Here is a 17,665-nt window from a genome sequence, read left to right as displayed (position 1 = left end):
ACAGACAGAAGCACAGACCCAAATCTCAACAGGATTTTTTAGAGGGCAAATGAGTTGTGGTCCGGAAATGCTTCATTTCTCAATCTATCTTTTCATGGGATGTGCTCATCATGGGTACTCCCAATGTTTGGTGCCCATCCCTAATTGTTCTTCGAGAGCTATTCGGTGTCAATCATATCATTATGTGACTTCAAACAGACAGATTTTTTTCTCTAAAGGACAATACTGAACCAGATAGGCTTTTACTACAATCAATAATAATTGTCATAGTCATCATTAATTAAAACTGTTTTAAACATCCAGAGTTTATAATTAAATTTAATTCCCACTTGGCTCCAATGTGGGATTTAAACGTATATCCCCTCCAGGTCATTAGTCCAGGGACATTACCACATTACCAATATCTCCCTGCAGAGTTTGTTTCCTATTCAGGAAGCCAGCTTGACAGGCTTGTCCCACACACCCTCGTTACTAGACTCAGGGTGGGAGGGAGTGATGGAAGGAGGGAAGTAAGTTTTGGGGAAGGGGAGATGATCAAGGATGTAGTTCACCAGCTCTTCTTGGCCACCAAGCAGTGTTTAAAATATGTTTGACTGTTCCATTCAGAAAGTCTCACCTCCTATTAGCTGCAGAGCTTCCTGAGGCCTGTAAAATCCAACCAGCCAATGTTAGACTGGGGCAAGAGTTACGTGAGGAGATGGTGATGTAGTGGTAAATAGGTCTGGGAATGTCTGACCTATGTCTGAGTTACTGGTTTTAAGATGTACATTCAAATTCCACGATAAAGCTGATGGAATTGAAACTAATCTCAGTAATGGTGAGCACTATCGTCAGTTATCATAAAAGCCCACTAGTGTCCTTTAGGCCATCCTTACCTGGTCTGGCCCAGCTACATGTGCCTCCAGACATACAGCAGTGTCATTGACTCTAAATTGCCCACTGAAATGGACTCTGGATCCCATTCAGTTCAAGTGCAATTAGGGATAGTCAATGATAATGATGCCACGGCCCATGAAAGAATCTAAGGCATGGAGCCTTATTATAATAGCTAGGTGACTGGCCTATCCTGAAAGCAGGTTGGTCAGCTGCTCCCACTGTCCTGCCTGCATTATACCCAGAAACATGCGGGTTTGATATATTTAACATGTGACTGTCCTAACCATCTGCAAAGACAATTAGTTCCACTGTGTGTAGGTATATGGGACATCCTCAGATGCCTCTTTCCTGACCTTCTTTCACCAAGACTGTAGTAGCAATCCTGGTTACACCCAGGAGCTAGGGAGTCATCTGCCTTGCAGGGACTGGGTGGGAACAGCTGCTAGGGACTTCTCAGGCCATTGATGTCACTTTGAAAGACCTCCAGAAGAATTCTAACCTGTTCCTCGGCACTGTTAATAACAACCAGATTGGACATCTTCGATAAGCAAAATTTCTGCGATGTTGACCAATCTTCTGTGTTTGGTGAAAAGTAGTAACATTTTTGGTGGAATTCTGTCCATTGGTCAGGACACTCGAATTGGGGCTGACCTGTGAAGGAGAATTAAATACAGAGTTATTACAGAATAGAAGGCAGCCATTCAGTCCTCCATTTGTGTCCTGGACTTAGTGTCACTATCCCGGCTTCTCTCTGCAGCTTTACACAGAACATAGAACTGTACAGCAAAGAAACAGGCTCTTTGATCTATGATGTTGTGCTGAACATAATGCCAAATTAAACTAATCCCTTCTGCCTGCCCTTGGTCCATGTTTTTCCTTTCCACATAATGATCCAATTCCTTTTTTGAAAGCCTCGATTGAATCCACATCTACCACACTCTCAGGAAGCACATTCTAGACCCTAACCACTCGCTGTGTATGATCTTTTCCAAGTATCTGTATCGATTTGTTTGCCAATTGCCTTAAACCTGTGCCCACATGGTGTTGATCACAAGACAATAAGATGTATGAACAGAAGTAGGCTATTCAGCCTGTCAAGTCTGCTCCGCCATTCATGAGATAATGGCTGATCTAATAATCCTCAACACCACTTTACTGCCTTTTCCTCATTAGCCTCGATTCCTTCATTGACTAAAAATTTGTCTACATCATCCTTCAGCCTATATAATGACCCAGCTTCAAAAGCCCTCTGCAGTAAAGGATTCCACAGATTCACTACCCTCTGAGAGAAAAAATTCCTCCTCATCTGGGTCTTAAATGTGTGAGTCCTTACTTAGATTATACCCTCTAAGCATAGACTCTCCCACAATGGGAAACAACCTCTCCACATCTACTGTAAAGCCTCCTGAGAATCTTGTACGTTTCAATAAAGTGCATATAGGCTGAAACTATTCAACCTCACCCCGTAAGATATTCCCTCCATACCTGGTGTTGGTTGAGCAAACCATCTCTGGATTGCCTTCAATGCCATTACACCTTTCCTTAGATAAGGGGACAAAAACTATTCACAATATTCCACTGCATCCACCAGAGGGAGTGTTTAATGCTTGATTTTAATTTGATTTAAGCTTTATTACCAGACGTACTCAAGTACAGATATACAGGAATACAGTGAAAAGTGTATAATGTCACCTCACATGATGGTACTAATATAGAGAAACAAAGTTAAAAGTAAAATATTACTGTTGTTCTTAGTATGAGAGGAAAAATAAAGAAATGAAGTTAGAAGTTAACTTTATAGACCTTCCTAGCAGTAAGTGGAAAAATAAAGGAACAAAGGTAATAGCTCAACGGTCTTTCCTAAGTGCACTTTCTGCAAGGGCCCGGTCTCCTCTGCTTTGGCCCATTCCCTGGAAACCTTTGGCTTCTTGCTCTTGATGCCACTGATGCCAGGTAATCTCCGTCACTGTCACTTCAGCTCGCTCTGACCAAACTGAGCTCAGTCCCATACCCTATTCCACACACCGGACCTCCAGCTGACACCGCTCAGGCCCACAGCCTCTTCCACACACCGGACCTCCAGCTGACACCGCTCAGGCCCACAGCCTCTTCCACACACCGGACCTCCAGCTGACACCGCTCAGGCCCACAGCCTCTTCCACACACCGGACCTCCAGCTGACACCGCTCAGGCCCACAGCCTCTTCCACACACCGGACCTCCAGCTGACACCGCTCAGGCCCACAGCCTCTTCCACACACCGGACCTCCAGCTGACACCGCTCAGGCCCACAGCCTCTTCCACACACCGGACCTCCAGCTGACACCGCTCAGGCCCACAGCCTCTTCCACACACCGGACCTCCAGCTGACACCGCTCAGGCCCACAGCCTCTTCCACGCACCGGACTTCCAGCTGACACCGCTCAGGCCCACAGCCTCTTCCACACACCGGACCTCCAGCTGACACCGCTCAGGCCCACAGCCTCTTCCACACACCGGACCTCCAGCTGACACCGCTCAGGCCCACAGCCTCTTCCACACACCGGACCTCCAGCTGACACCGCTCAGGCCCACAGCCTCTTCCACACACCGGACCTCCAGCTGACACCGCTCAGGCCCACACCCTCTTCCACACACCGGACCTCCAGCTGACACCGCTCCGGGCCCACACCCTATTCCACACACCGGACCTCCAGCTGACACCGCTCAGGCCCACACCCTATTCCACACACCGGACCTCCAGCTGACACCGCTCCAGGCCTACACCCTTTTCAACACACCGGACCTCCAGCTGACACCGCACAGGCCCACACCCTATTCCACACACCAGACCTCCAGCTGACACCGCTCCAGGCCTACACCCTCTTCCACACACCGGACCTCCAGCTGACACCACTCCAGGCCCACACCCTATTCCACACACCGGACCTCCAGCTGACACCGCTCAGGCCCACACCCTATTCCACACACCGGACCTCCAGCTGACACCGCTCCAGGCCTACACCCTCTTCCACACACCGGACCTCCAGCTGACACCGCTCCGGGCCCACACCCTATTCCACACACCGGACCTCCAGCTGACACCGCTCAGGCCCACACCCTATTCCACACACCGGACCTCCAGCTGACACCGCTCCAGGCCTACACCCTTTTCAACACACCGGACCTCCAGCTGACACCGCTCAGGCCTACACCCTATTCCACACACCAGACCTCCAGCTGACACCGCTCCAGGCCTACACCCTCTTTCACACACCGGACCTCCAGCTGACACCACTCCAGGCCCACATCCAATTCCACACACCGGGCCTCCAGCTGACACCGCTCCAGGCTTACACCCTCTTCCACACACCGGACCTCCAGCTGACACCGCTCAGGCCTACACCCTATTCCACACACCGGACCTCCAGCTGACACCGCTCCAGGCCTACACCCTCTTCCACACACCGGACCTCCAGCTGACACCGCTCAGGCCTACACCCTATTCCACACACCAGACCTCCAGCTGACACCGCTCCAGGCCTACACCCTCTTCCACACACCGGACCTCCAGCTGACACCACTCCAGGCCCACATCCAATTCCACACACCGGGCCTCCAGCTGACACCGCTCCAGGCTTACACCATCTTCCACACACCGGACCTCCAGCTGACACCGCTCCGGGCCCACACCCTATTCCACACACCGGACCTCCAGCTGACACCGCTCAGGCCCACACCCTATTCCACACACCGGACCTCCAGCTGACACCGCTCCAGGCCTACACCCTTTTCAACACACCGGACCTCCAGCTGACACCGCTCCGGGCCCACACCCTATTCCATACACCGGACCTCCAGCTGACACCACTCAGACCAACACCCTTTTCCACACACCGGACCTCCAGCTGACACCGCTCCAGGCCCACATCCAATTCCACACACCGGACCTCCAGCTGACACCGCTCAGGCCTACACCCTATTCCACACACCAGACCTCCAGCTGACACCGCTCCAGGCCTACACCCTCTTCCACACACCGGACCTCCAGCTGACACCGCTCAGGCCCACAGCCTCTTCCACACACCGGACCTCCAGCCAACACCGCTCAGGCCCACAGCCACTTCCACACACCGGACCTCCAGCTGACACCGCTCAGGCCCACACCCTATTCCACACACCGGACCTCCAGCTGACACCGCTCAGGCCCACAGCCACTTCCACACACCGGACCTCCAGCTGACACCGCTCCAGGCCTACACCCTCTTCCACACACCGGACCTCCAGCTGACACCGCTCAGGCCCACACCCTATTCCACACACCGGACCTCCAGCTGACACCGCTCAGGCCTACACCCTATTCCACACACCAGACCTCCAGCTGACACCGCTCCAGGCCTACACCCTCTTCCACACACCGGACCTCCAGCTGACACCGCTCAGGCCCACACCCTATTCCACACACCGGACCTCCAGCTGACACCGCTCAGGCCCACAGCCTCTTCCACACACCGGACCTCCAGCCAACACCGCTCAGGCCCACAGCCACTTCCACACACCGGACCTCCAGCTGACACCGCTCAGGCCCACACCCTATTCCACACACCGGACCTCCAGCTGACACCGCTCAGGCCTACACCCTATTCCACACACCAGACCTCCAGCTGACACCGCTCCAGGCCTACGCCCTCTTCCACACACCGGACCTCCAGCTGACACCGCTCAGGCCCACACCCTATTCCACACACCGGACCTCCAGCTGACACCGCTCAGGCCCACAGCCTCTTCAACACACCGGACCTCCAGCCAACACCGCTCAGGCCCACAGCCACTTCCACACACCGGACCTCCAGCTGACACCGCTCAGGCCCACACCCTATTCCACACACCGGACCTCCAGCTGACACCGCTCAGGCCCACAGCCTCTTCCACACACCGGACCTCCAGCTGACACCGCTCCAGGCCTACTCCCTCTTCCACACACCGGACCTCCAGCTGACACCGCTCAGGCCCACACCCTATTCCACACACCGGATGTCCAGCTGACACCGCTCCAGGCCCACACCCTCTTCCACACACCGGACCTCCAGCTGACACCGCTCAGGCCTACACCCTATTCCACACACCGGACCTCCAGCTGACACTGCTCCAGGCCTACACCCTTTTCCACACACCGGACCTCCAGCTGACACCGCTCAGGCCCACACCCTATTCCACACACCGGACCTCCAGCTGACACCGCTCAGGCCCACAGCCTCTTCCACACACCGGACCTCCAGCTGACACCGCTCCAGGCCTACTCCCTCTTCCACACACCGGACCTCCAGCTGACACCGCTCAGGCCCACAGCCACTTCCACACACCAGACCTCCAGCTGACACCACTCTGGGCGCACAGTTTCTTCCACACACCGGACCTCCAGCCGACACTGCTCCAGGCCCACAGCCTCTTCCACATACCGGACCTCCAGCTGACACTGCTCCAGGCCCACACCCTACTCCACACACCGGGCCTCCAGCTGACACTGCTGCAGGCCCACACCCTACTCCACACACCGGGCCTCCAGCTGACACCGCTCCGGGCCCACAGCCTCTTCCACACACCGGACCTCCAGCCGACACTGCTCCTACCCACAGCCTCTTCCACACACCGGACCTCCAGCTGACACTGCTCCGGGCCCACAGCCTCTTCCACACACCGGACCTCCAGCCAACACTGCTCCGGGCCCACATCCTATTCCACACACCGGACTTCCAGCCAACACTGCTCTTCGTCCATATTTGCTGCTGCTGTCTCTGATTGCAGAATTCCAGAAGGTAACAAATCTCCTCACAATGTTGTCTACCCTGAAGCAAACAGTTCCAACCTCTTCGCTCTATCTATATAACTGAATAAACTACTTCAAACTCATATTCTCAACAAGTCAGTACCAACCTGCACTGGAACCCACATTATACTCAAACCTCCACGGGCTTTACACCCGGGTCACTTCCTTACCCACAACCTAAACTTTGAATGTGAGCAAATACTCAGCTTAGTGAATTGTCAGGGAATACTGACGAGATTGAGTGACAGAGAGAATGGGTGAATGAGGTGCTGTATTTCACCCCTCTGCCAGCACTACTACTTGCTTCAACTACGTCTGTTGTCCAACCCAAAAGGCAAAGGTGAACATAGAACATAACAGCGCAGTACAGGCCCTTCGGCCCTCGATGTTGTGCTGACCTGTGGAACCAACCTGAAGCCTTTCTATCCTACACTATTCCATTTTCATCCATATGTTCATCCAATGACCATTTAAATGCCCTTAAAGTTGGTGAGTCTAGAACTGTTGTAGGCAGTGCGTTCCACACCCCTACTACTCTCTGGGTAAAGAAACTACCTCTGACATCTGTCCTATTTCACCCTCAATTTAAAGTATGTGCCATCACCATCTGAGGAAAAAGGCCCTCACTGTCCACCCTATCGAACCCTCTAACTGGGTGACGGGTGGGTAAGAGACCAGCTCCTGGTAGGTGCCTCTTTTCCTGTTTATATGGCGTTGGTGCTGGAATTGGGTGAAGAAAACCCCAAGCTGGTGCCAACTGTTTCTCTAAACCACAGTAGGCCAACTAGGAGTTACCATGGTAACTCAGTAACATGGATTGGGAAGATTGGGGTAATCTGGTAAGAGAGACTAGGAATGACAATGCTAATCTGGCAATTGGTCTGGGAAGATTGAGCTAACCTGGTAACTGGGCCTGGGCATGAGTGTGATAACCTGAAAGCTGGGATTGGGAATGGCAGTGGTAACTGGGTTATCCTCCACAACAGCTCTGCATTTAAGATGTTTACTGATGATTTCACAGCATTCAGCACCATTCATGATTCCTCCATTCATTACTCCTCCAATACAAAAGCAGTCATGACTATATGTAGAAAGGAACATCCAGGGTTGGATTGATAACTGCAAAATAACATTCACATAAAACTAATGTCAGGCAAAGGCAATCACCGACAAGAGAGAGTCAAGCCATCTGCTATTGACAATTCATTGATATTACCATCTCTGTTGTCAATGTCCTGGGATTTACCACTGACCATTATTATGACTACAACAATAGGTCAGAATCCTGTAATTCACCTCCTGACTTCCCAAAGCCTGTCCACCACCTACCAAGCACAGGTCATAAGTGTGATGGAATATTCCCCACTTGTTGGGATGGGTGCAGCTCCAACAATACTCAAGAAGTATGACATCATTCAAGACAAAGCAACCCACTTGATTGGCACCACATTCATACATATCCACTCCCTGCACTACCAAATGCTCAGTAGCAGGCAGTGTGTACTATCTACAAGATGCATAGCAGCATCTCACTGAGGCAACTTAGACAGCACATTCCAAATCCACAATCTCTCCCACTAAGAAGGTCAAGGACAGCAGGTACATGGGAACACCACCTCCTACAAGTTCCCCTCCAACTCACTCATCATCATGAAGTGGAAATATATCGCCGTTCCTTCAGTATTACTCTGACGATATCCTATAACTCCATCCTTAACAGCATTGTGGGTATATATAGGAATAGCAGCAGACCATTCAGCCGATCAAGGCTACTCCGCTATTCAGCACAATCACGGGTGATCAAACTCTTCAGTACCTTTAACCCAGACCGTCATTTTTAAATATACTCAAAGGCTGAGCTTCCATAGCTCTCTGGGGGAGAGAATTCCAAACATTCAGAATCCTCTGGGTAAATACACTTTTTCTCATCCCAGTCTTAAATGCCATCTCCCTTATTTTAAATTGTGCCCTCATTGTGGGCGGCACGGTGGTACAGTGGTTAGCGTTGCTGCCTCACAGCACCAGAGACCCAGCTTCAATTCCCGCCTTGGGTGACTGTCTGTGTGGAGTTTGCACATTCTCCCCGTGTCTGCGTGGGTTTCCTCCGGGTGCTCCGGTTTCCTCCCACAGTCCAAAAATGTACAGGTTAGGTGAATTGGCCATGTTAGGTGTAGGGGAATGGGTCTGGGTGAGTTACGCTTCGGCGGGTCAGTGTGGACTTGTTGGGCCGAAGGGCCTGTTTCCACACTATAAGTAATCTAATCTAATCTAATTTCAGAATCCCCAGTCAGCAGAAACATCTTTGTATCTACTCTGCCTATTCTTGGAAGAATTTTGTAAGTTTCAATAAGATCACCTCTTAAGTCTTCGGAAGTCTAGAGAATACAGGCCCACTTTGCCCATTCTCTCTTTACAGAACATCCCTGCCATCACAGAAAAGAATCTGGTAAACCTTCATTGCACTCTCTGTGGCTGAGATAAGGAGACCAAAACTGCACACAGTTCTCCATCTGTGGTCTAACTAATCTTCTGTCAATTTGAAGCAAGACTTAACATTCCGTAAGCCTTACTAACAACTTGCTGTACCTGCCAGTTAGCTTTTAACGATTTAGTTAGAAACAAAAAAAACTGCAGATGCTGGAATCCAAAACAGACAAGCAGGAAGCGGAAAGAATACAGCAAGTCATGCAGCATCAGGAGGTGGAGAAGTTGACAGTTCAGGTAAAACCCTTCTTTAGGAATTTAGATGGGGTTAGGGGGAACACAGATGGTGGTGTGGGGGGTGTGGGGGGGGGGGTAGGTTATGGGTGGGGAGCTGGGCGGAGAGGTTGATAGGTGAATACAGATGGCATGTAAAACTGAGTCGATTCGATAGGAGGAATGAATCTCCCCGACTAAATTAAATAACCTGATATTTCTCACATTGTACTCCAGCTGCCATGTTCTTGCCCTGTCCAAATCTTCCTGAAGCCAGTTTACATCTTCCACAGGAAATGCATTCCCATTTTTGGAATTTTCCACAGTTTGGAAATATTACATTTGGTCTCCAACTCCAAATCATTGATGTGCATTGTGAACAGTTTGGGCACTCGTGAAACCTCACCAGTCACAGCCTACCAATGAGAGAATGATCTGTGTATTCCTGCTCCTGTTTTATTGTGCGTGTGGGTATGTTCACTGAGCTGGCAAGTTGGTTTGCAGACGTTTCGTCCCTTGTCTAGGTGACATCTTCAGTGCTTCTGAACCTCCTGTGAAGTGCTGCTGTACTGTCCCTTCTTGAATTTATTCGGTTCCGTTGATATTGCTTCTGGTTGCCGGTTCCAGTTGCTAGTTGTAGTGGCCAGAATATTGGACCCAGGTCGATGAGTATGTTGATGGAGTCTGTGGAAGAGGGCCACGCTTCTAGAAATTCTCCGGCTGTCCTCTGTTTGGCTTGTCCTATGATCACTGTGCTGTCCAAGTTGAATTTGTGGTGCTTGTCATCTGTGTGTATGGCTACTAAGCTTGTCATGGCATTTAGTTGCTAGTTGGTGTTTGTAAATGTGGATTGACAAGAAGACAAGGACCACAGAATCTTTCCCTGCCTTGCCCTCCACTCCCTGCTGCCCCCTCCCTGTTCCTGATCTCTCCCTGCTGCCCCCTCCCTGTTCCTGATCTCTCCCTGTTCCTGATCTCTCCCTGCTGTCCCCTCCCTGTTCCTGATCTCTCCCTGCTGTCCCATTCCCTGTTCCTGATCTCTCCCTGCTGTCCCATTCCCTGTTCCTGATCTCTCCCTGCTGTCCCCTCCCTGTTCCTGATCTCTCCCTGCTGTCCCCTCCCTGTTCCTGATCTCTCCCTGCTGTCCCCTCCCTGTTCCTGATCTCTCCCTGTTCCTGATCTCTCCCTGCTGTCCCCTCCCTGTTCCTGATCTCTCCCTGCTGTCCCATTCCCTGTTCCTGATCTCTCCCTGCTGTCCCATTCCCTGTTCCTGATCTCTCCCTGCTGTCCCCTCCCTGTTCCTGATCTCTCCCTGCTGTCCCCTCCCTGTTCCTGATCTCTCCCTGCTGTCCCATTCCCTGTTCCTGATCTCTCCCTTCTGCCTCCTCCCTGTTCCTGGTCTCTCCCTGCTGCCCCCTCCCTATTCCTGATCTCTCCCTGCTGTCCCATTCCCTGTTCCTGATCTCTCCCTGCTGCCCCCTCCCTGTTCCTGATCTCTCCCTGCTGAGCCCTCCCTGTTCCTGATCTCCCCTTCTGCCTCCTCCCTGTTCCTGATCTCTCCCTGCTGTCCCATTCCCTGTTCCTGATCTCTCCCTGCTGTCCCCTCCCTGTTCCTGATCTCTCCCTGCTGTCCCATTCCCTGTTCCTGATCTCTCCCTGCTGTCCCCTCCCTGTTCCTGATCTCTCCCTGCTGTCCCCTCCTTGTTCCTGATCTCTCCCTGCTGTCCCATTCTTTGTCTATGTGTATATTTCTGATGATGTCCAAGAATTCCTGTGTTGATTGTATAGAGTGTTTGGATCCGCTGACCAGGTGTTTCAGTTTCTGTTGTAGTTCTTTGGCCAGTTTGTATGATGGTGTCCCTGGTAGTGATACTATGGGTCTGAGTGGGATGTCTGGTTTGTGTACTTTAGGTAATCCGTAGAATCTGGGGGTGTTGTTGCTTTCCGGTTTCATTCTTTGTAGGTCAGCTCTGGTTATCTGTCAGTTTTTTTGTAGATTCCTTAGTGTGTTATTTATCCTATTGGTGAGTTGTGGTGTGGGGTCAAATTCCTTCATTTGGTAGGTGTTGATATCTGTAAGTAGTTGGTGTGCTTTTTGGATGTAATCAGATTTATCTAGGATGACTGTCATTCTGCCTTTATCTGCTGGGAGTATGATTATGTTCTTATCGTTTCTTAGTGATTTCAGTGCTTCCCTCTCCTTAGTGTTGAGGTTATGTGTTTGTCTTTTCCTTATTATCATAGGTACGACAGTTTGTCTCACTGTTTGCTGTGTCTCTTCTGTCAGTCCATTGTTCCTGAGTGTGCATCCTAGTGCTGCTAGGAAGTCTGCTGTCTTGGCGTCCCTGTGGTTGTAGTCGAGTCCCTTGGCCAGTATTGTTCTTTCTGTGTCTGTGATGGTGTCCCTGGTAGTGATACTATGGGTCTGAGTGGGATGTCTGGTTTGTGTACTAAAGTTTGTGTACTGAATCTACACTAAGGAATCTACAAAAAAACGGACAGATAACCAGAGCTGACCTACAAAGAATGAAACCGGAAAGCAACAACACACCAGATTCTATGGATTACCTAAAGTACACAAACCAGACATCCCACTCAGACCCATAGTATCACTACCAGGGACACCATCATACAAACTGGCCAAAGAACTACAACAGAAACTGAAACACCTGGTCAGCGGATCCAAACACTCTATACAATCAACACAGGAATTCTTGGACATCATCAGAAATATACACATAGACAAAGAAGAAACCATGATATCATTCGACGTGACGGCACTGTTCACTTCGATTGACAAAACCCTAGCCAGAGAAACAATAGCCAACCGACTGGTCATAGAGAACAGAAAACAGGACGCTGAACCTATCAACAAAGACGGCATACTTAAACTACTGGACTTGTGCCTCACAACACACTTCACATTCAACAACCAGATTTACGAACAAATCAACGGAACACCCATGGGATCATCAATCTCGGGACTCATAGCAGAGGCAGTTATGCAAAGGTTAGAACAAACAGTCCTACCACAAATTCAACCCAAACTCTGGGTCAGATATGTCGATGACACGTTTGTAATCATTAAAAACACGAAAATAGAAAAAACACACCGGATCATCAACGCCACACTCACAGGCATCCGATTCACGAGAGAAGAAGAAAAGGATAGCCAACTCCCATTCCTAGACGTGATGGTACAGAGAACACCGAACGGAGAATTCACCACAAGGGTATACAGGAAAGCCAAGTCCTAAACTATGAAAGTAACCACCCGAACACACACAAACGAAGCTGCATCAGGACACTATTCAAAAGGGCCACAACACACTGCAGTACAGCAGGACTGCAAAAAGAAGAAGAGGAACACCTATACAAGGTATTCGCCAAAAACGGATACCCGCGCAACTTCATCAGCAGATGCCTAAGAGAAAGACCACGGAACGAGGACATACCACAACCAAAAGGACTAGCCACACTACCATACATCAGGAGCATCTCAGAACTGACAGCCAGACTACTGCGACCCCTAGGACTCATAACGGCACACAAACCAACAGCCACGCTCAGACAACAACTCACCAGAACGATACCCAACATGAGCAAGACGAATGTAGTGTACAAAATACCATGCAAGGACTGCACAAAAAACTATATAGGAGAAACCGGAAGACAGCTAACAATCCACATACATGAACATCAACTAGCCACAAAACGACACGACCAGCTATCCTTAGTAGCCACACACGCAGACAACAAGCAACATGAATTCGACTGGGACAACACTACTATCATAGGGCAAGCCAGACAGAGAACAGCCAGGGAATTCCTAGAGGCATGGCATTCATCCACAAACTCCAACAAACACATCGACCTGGACCCAATATACCAACCACTACAGCCGACAGCTGAAACTGACAACCGGAAGCGGCAGGGACAGACCACTATAAACACCGGAGGAAACATCAAAGAAGCGCTTCGCAGGAGGCTCCCAGACACTGATGATGTCGCCTAGCCAGGGGACGAAACGTTTGCAAGTTTGGAGCTATGTTTCTTCATCAGGTAGTTGTCTAATGAACCCCAACAAGGATAGAATCCCCCTAGTCCCCACATTCCACCCCACTAATTTCCAAATTCAGTGCATCGTCCTCTGCCATTTTCATCACCGAAAGTCAGACCTCACCACCTCATACATTTCCCTCCACATCCCTAACTGCATTCTGTAGGGGCCATTCCACTGATACTCCCTTGTTATGTCCACACTCCCCAACAAACCCACCCCTCTCTCCTTCACACTTGGCACCTTCCCCTGCTGCTGCTGCACCTTCACCTCCCCGCTCATCTCCGTCCAAGGCCCCAAAGGATCATTGCAAATCTGGCAGAGATTTACCTGCATATCATCGAAACTCATTTATTGCATCTGTTGCTCTTGATGTGGTCTCCTCTACATCAGAGAGACCGAGTGCAAACTCACAGACCAGTTCAGGGAACATCCCTGATCCGTACACACTAATTAACTCCACCTTCCCATGGCCAACCGTATCAAGTCCCTCCTCCCACTCCCCTGAGGACATGTCTGTCCTGGACCTCCTCCACTGCCTAAACAAGGCCACCCACAAACTGGAGGAGGAACGCCTCATCTTCCACCTCAGGGGCGTACAACTACACCGCCTTAACGTTGAATTCACCAGTTTCCAAATCTCCCCTCTGTGATCATGTATCTTCCAAAATTTAACAAGACTGAGCCTTGTGGAATATGCGAGCAATTTTCAGATGATTTATTAAGTTTCTTCACTTAACAAGTGTCTGAATTGTCTAATGCACTTTGCATATTAACACACAAAATGACTGAAAATAGTTCAGTGTTTGTACCAAGCCACCCGAGAGCTACTTACAGTTCTCCTTCATCTCTTTCAGCTGATCTGTAATGTCGTCATGTCCTCGGCGTGTTTGATAGGCCAGATTTGCAACTGAAAATGAAACGCAGTGATAATGGTAATGCTGCAAGCACTGTTAACAGCACTCTCTACTGAGCCAGGGTATCAGCAGAGCTATACAAGTCCCCAAGGTAAGAAGAAGACTTGTGCCACCTTCTAAACTCAGATTTCTGCTGTCAAGCCTGGTGGATGGTGGGAACACGATACAGTATATCAGAACGAGCAATTAAACAATGGAGATAATCTGTGAATTCCAGATCCACATTTGCAAGATGACATCCTGATAGGAGGTAAAAGCAAATTACTGCGGATGCTGGAATCTGAAACCAAAAGAGATAATGCTGGAAAATCTCAGCAGGTTTGGCAGCATCTGTAAGGACAGGAAAGAGCTGACGTTTCGAGTCTAACTGACCCTTTGTCAAAGCTAAAAAAAAGGGGAGGAATAGGGAGGTATTTATACGAGGCTGAGAGAAGGTGAGTCATGGCTCCAGAAGCGAAGGTAGCAATAAAGAGGTGATAATGACAGTGCACAGAGAGATTATAGGGAGATTAGGAGCTGTGAGTGACCAAGGCTGAAGCCAGTGCTGTGTGACAAAATATGTGGGGGATGGGGGGGAGGGGGGAAGTGGGGGAGGAGGGGTGAAGCAGAGGCAAAATGGAAAACAGGGGAGAAGGGTAGCAAAGGTGGGCAGCACGGTGGCACAGTGGTTAGCACTGCTGCCTCACAGCGTCAGAGACCCGGGTTCAATTCCCGCCTCAGGCGACTGACTGTGTGGAGTTTGCACGTTCTCCCCGTGTCTGCGTGGGTTTCCTCCGGGTGCTCCGGTTTCCTCCCACAGTCCAAAAATGTGCAGGTTAGGTGAATTGGCCATGCTACATTGCCCGTAGTGTTAGGTAAGGGGTAAATGTAGGGGTATGGGTGGGTTTCGCTTCGGCGGGTCGGTGTGGACTTGTTGGGCCGAAGGGCCTGTTTCCGCACTGTAATCTAATCTAAAAAAAAAAGGGATAAGAGGAGAGGAAAAAGGTGATGAGAGAGTGGGGAGCAAGAGAAAGAGACAATCAAGAAATAAGAGGTACAGAACAGTGAAAAAAATAAATTAAAAAAAGGATAAATAAAATAAATGAAATAAAATTATCTGAAGTTGTTGAATTCAATGTTGACACCGGCAGGCTGTAACGTGCCTAGTTGGAAGATGAGATGTTGTTCCTCCAGTTTGCATTGAGCTTCACTGGAACAGTGCAGCAGGCCAAGGACAGACATGTGGGCATGGGAGCAGGGTTGTGTGTTGAAGTGGTAAGCCACAGGAAGGTCCGGGACCTGATTGCGTACAGGCCGAAGGTGCTCAGCAAAGCGATCACCCAGTCGGCGTTTTGTCTCTCTGATATAGAGGAGACCACATTGGGAGCAACGAATGCAATAGACCAAATTGAAAGAGGTACAAGTGAAACGCTGCTTAATCTGAAATGACTGTCAGGGGCCTTGGATGGTGAGCATGGAAGAGATAAAGGGGCAGGTGCTGCACCTTCTGCGATTGCTGATAGGAGGTGTTCAGTCTCCAGGGTTTATGTGTCAACAGACATGGATCAGCTGGTCTTGATATCTAAGGACAAGACAATGTTTAAAGTGGCTGCGGTTCTCTATGTGGTCAGTGCCTCAGTGGGTAGTAGTCTCACCTTTAAACCAGCCTTGCCCTCCAGTGTGATACTGAGGGAGTGCTGCAGTGCCAGAATGCTCTCCATTCAGTACTACTGTCAGGAGGACACGGTCCCACTGGCCGCAGAGCTAGGGCCAGCCAAAAACACCCTTGGCACAGGCCAGCCCAACCGTAGTATGAGACTCAGGAGGGCCCCTGTTAAGCAAAGAGGGAGCATTGTGGAGAACCCTGTGAACCCCAAAGCCAAGGACTCCATGGTCCCCAGAGAATTGGCTAATCAGAGGCTACAGCAGGGTCAGCATGGTCAGATTCTAGCCTGGCCACCCCGGAGACAGGTGGCACTGTATAGTTTGAGCTATGTCTACAGTATATTTTGGAACTACTTTGCTTTTATTTGATGTGCCAGTGTTTGGGCAAATCTTATGGAGTTTTGTGTCATTTTTGTAAGTTTAAGTTTGGGTAATTGGGAGCCGAGCCTGGGAATGCTTGCATTGTGTCTTACAGGATGAAACCCTTGGAAATGGACTGAGTATTAGTGCTGGTCACTCTGATCAGAGTCAGCATTGGACACGGGGTGATACTGAGGAATCACTTTTCTATCGATGCGCGGAGCAGGGAGAGCCCCTAGCAGCAGCACCAGAGGTGGCTCACCCAGCACGGAAGGAATCATCTCCTACTTCCACTGGGGAAAGTGGCCAGGGTGACTGGGGTCGAATTCGACTTGGTACTTCAGTCATGCCAGCTTCACCTATGGGGAGGCGTCCGTTTCATGCCCGAGGATTAAAATAGTGGCTGCCTGGGTTAGGGTGGTGGAAGGTAAACAGGTATGTCTCAGTTGTAAGGGGGGATGTCCCTCTGGGTAGCTGGTGGTGGCTCAGGAGACTGAGCAGGGACACCAGGGACCAGGTCAGGCAGCATACAGGGAACAGGAGAATCGACATTTCGGGCATAAGCCCTTCTTCAGGAAGAGGCTTATGCCCGAAACGTCGATTCTCCTGTTCCCTGGATGCTGCCTGACCTGCTGCGCTTTTCCAGCAACACATTTTCAGCTCTGATCTCCAGCATCTGCAGACCTCACTTTCTCCACCAGGGACCAGACCATTGTCTGGGAATGACTGGATAGTGACGCCCACTGGACAATCACAGGGACCCTTGGAGGGGCGAGTGAATATTGGAGTCATTCGTGGATGGGTACATGTCCGTTTCAAAATAGTCCCGCCCTATGGTAAAAAGTGGAGAGCACTCTATGACAGGGATTGACCTGTCAGGGTTTTCAAACTGGGGTGTACATGAAACACTGTGATCCCAGCACTTAAACACCTCCTCGAGACCCCAGTGTGAGTCCCAAGCCATGGACATGGAGTGTATAAACTGTATGATGTGATGGTTTTGTATAAGGCCTGATCAATGTAAACATTTGCTGTTAAGTTTGTGATTGTATATACTATACCCCTTCCTAAACTTGCATTTTACCTTTCTCGGGGAACCGGAGCGGCGGGGGAAAGCGAGGTGAGGGGGTGGCAGATTAGTTTTGGTTATCTGTGAAGCTGGTTTTGAGGTCTCAATGGTTTTTGCCCATCCAAAGTGATAGTCTACATAAGAGGGATTGCAAGGTGGGGCAAAAAGTCCCATCAGATACCCTGGACTAAAACCCTCTAAACTTGGGACATGAGTTTAGTGGAAGTCACATTTGAA

General features: G+C 50.1%; 1 protein-coding gene across 2 annotated transcripts in view; it reads right to left on the bottom strand.

The window, feature by feature from the left end:
• Nucleotides 1-17,665, bottom strand: part of LOC122552351 (C-type lectin domain family 10 member A-like) — a 102,156-nt gene that overhangs the window by 11,761 nt on the left and 72,730 nt on the right. For both annotated transcript variants that reach the window (XM_087983143.1, XM_087983142.1), the window contains 2 exons: nt 14,274-14,348; nt 1,376-1,527 (listed from right to left, as the gene is read on the bottom strand). In XM_087983143.1, the coding sequence (XP_087839269.1) occupies nt 1,376-1,527; nt 14,274-14,348 (227 nt within the window). The remainder of the gene's footprint in view (nt 1-1,375; nt 1,528-14,273; nt 14,349-17,665) is intronic.

This window comes from Chiloscyllium plagiosum, unplaced genomic scaffold (genome assembly GCF_037043375.1).
Source record: "Chiloscyllium plagiosum isolate Xiang-an unplaced genomic scaffold, Cpla_swu_hap1 HiC_scaffold_45, whole genome shotgun sequence".
NCBI classification, from domain to species: domain Eukaryota; kingdom Metazoa; phylum Chordata; class Chondrichthyes; order Orectolobiformes; family Hemiscylliidae; genus Chiloscyllium; species Chiloscyllium plagiosum.
This window is presented reverse-complemented; position numbering and strand designations above follow the sequence as displayed.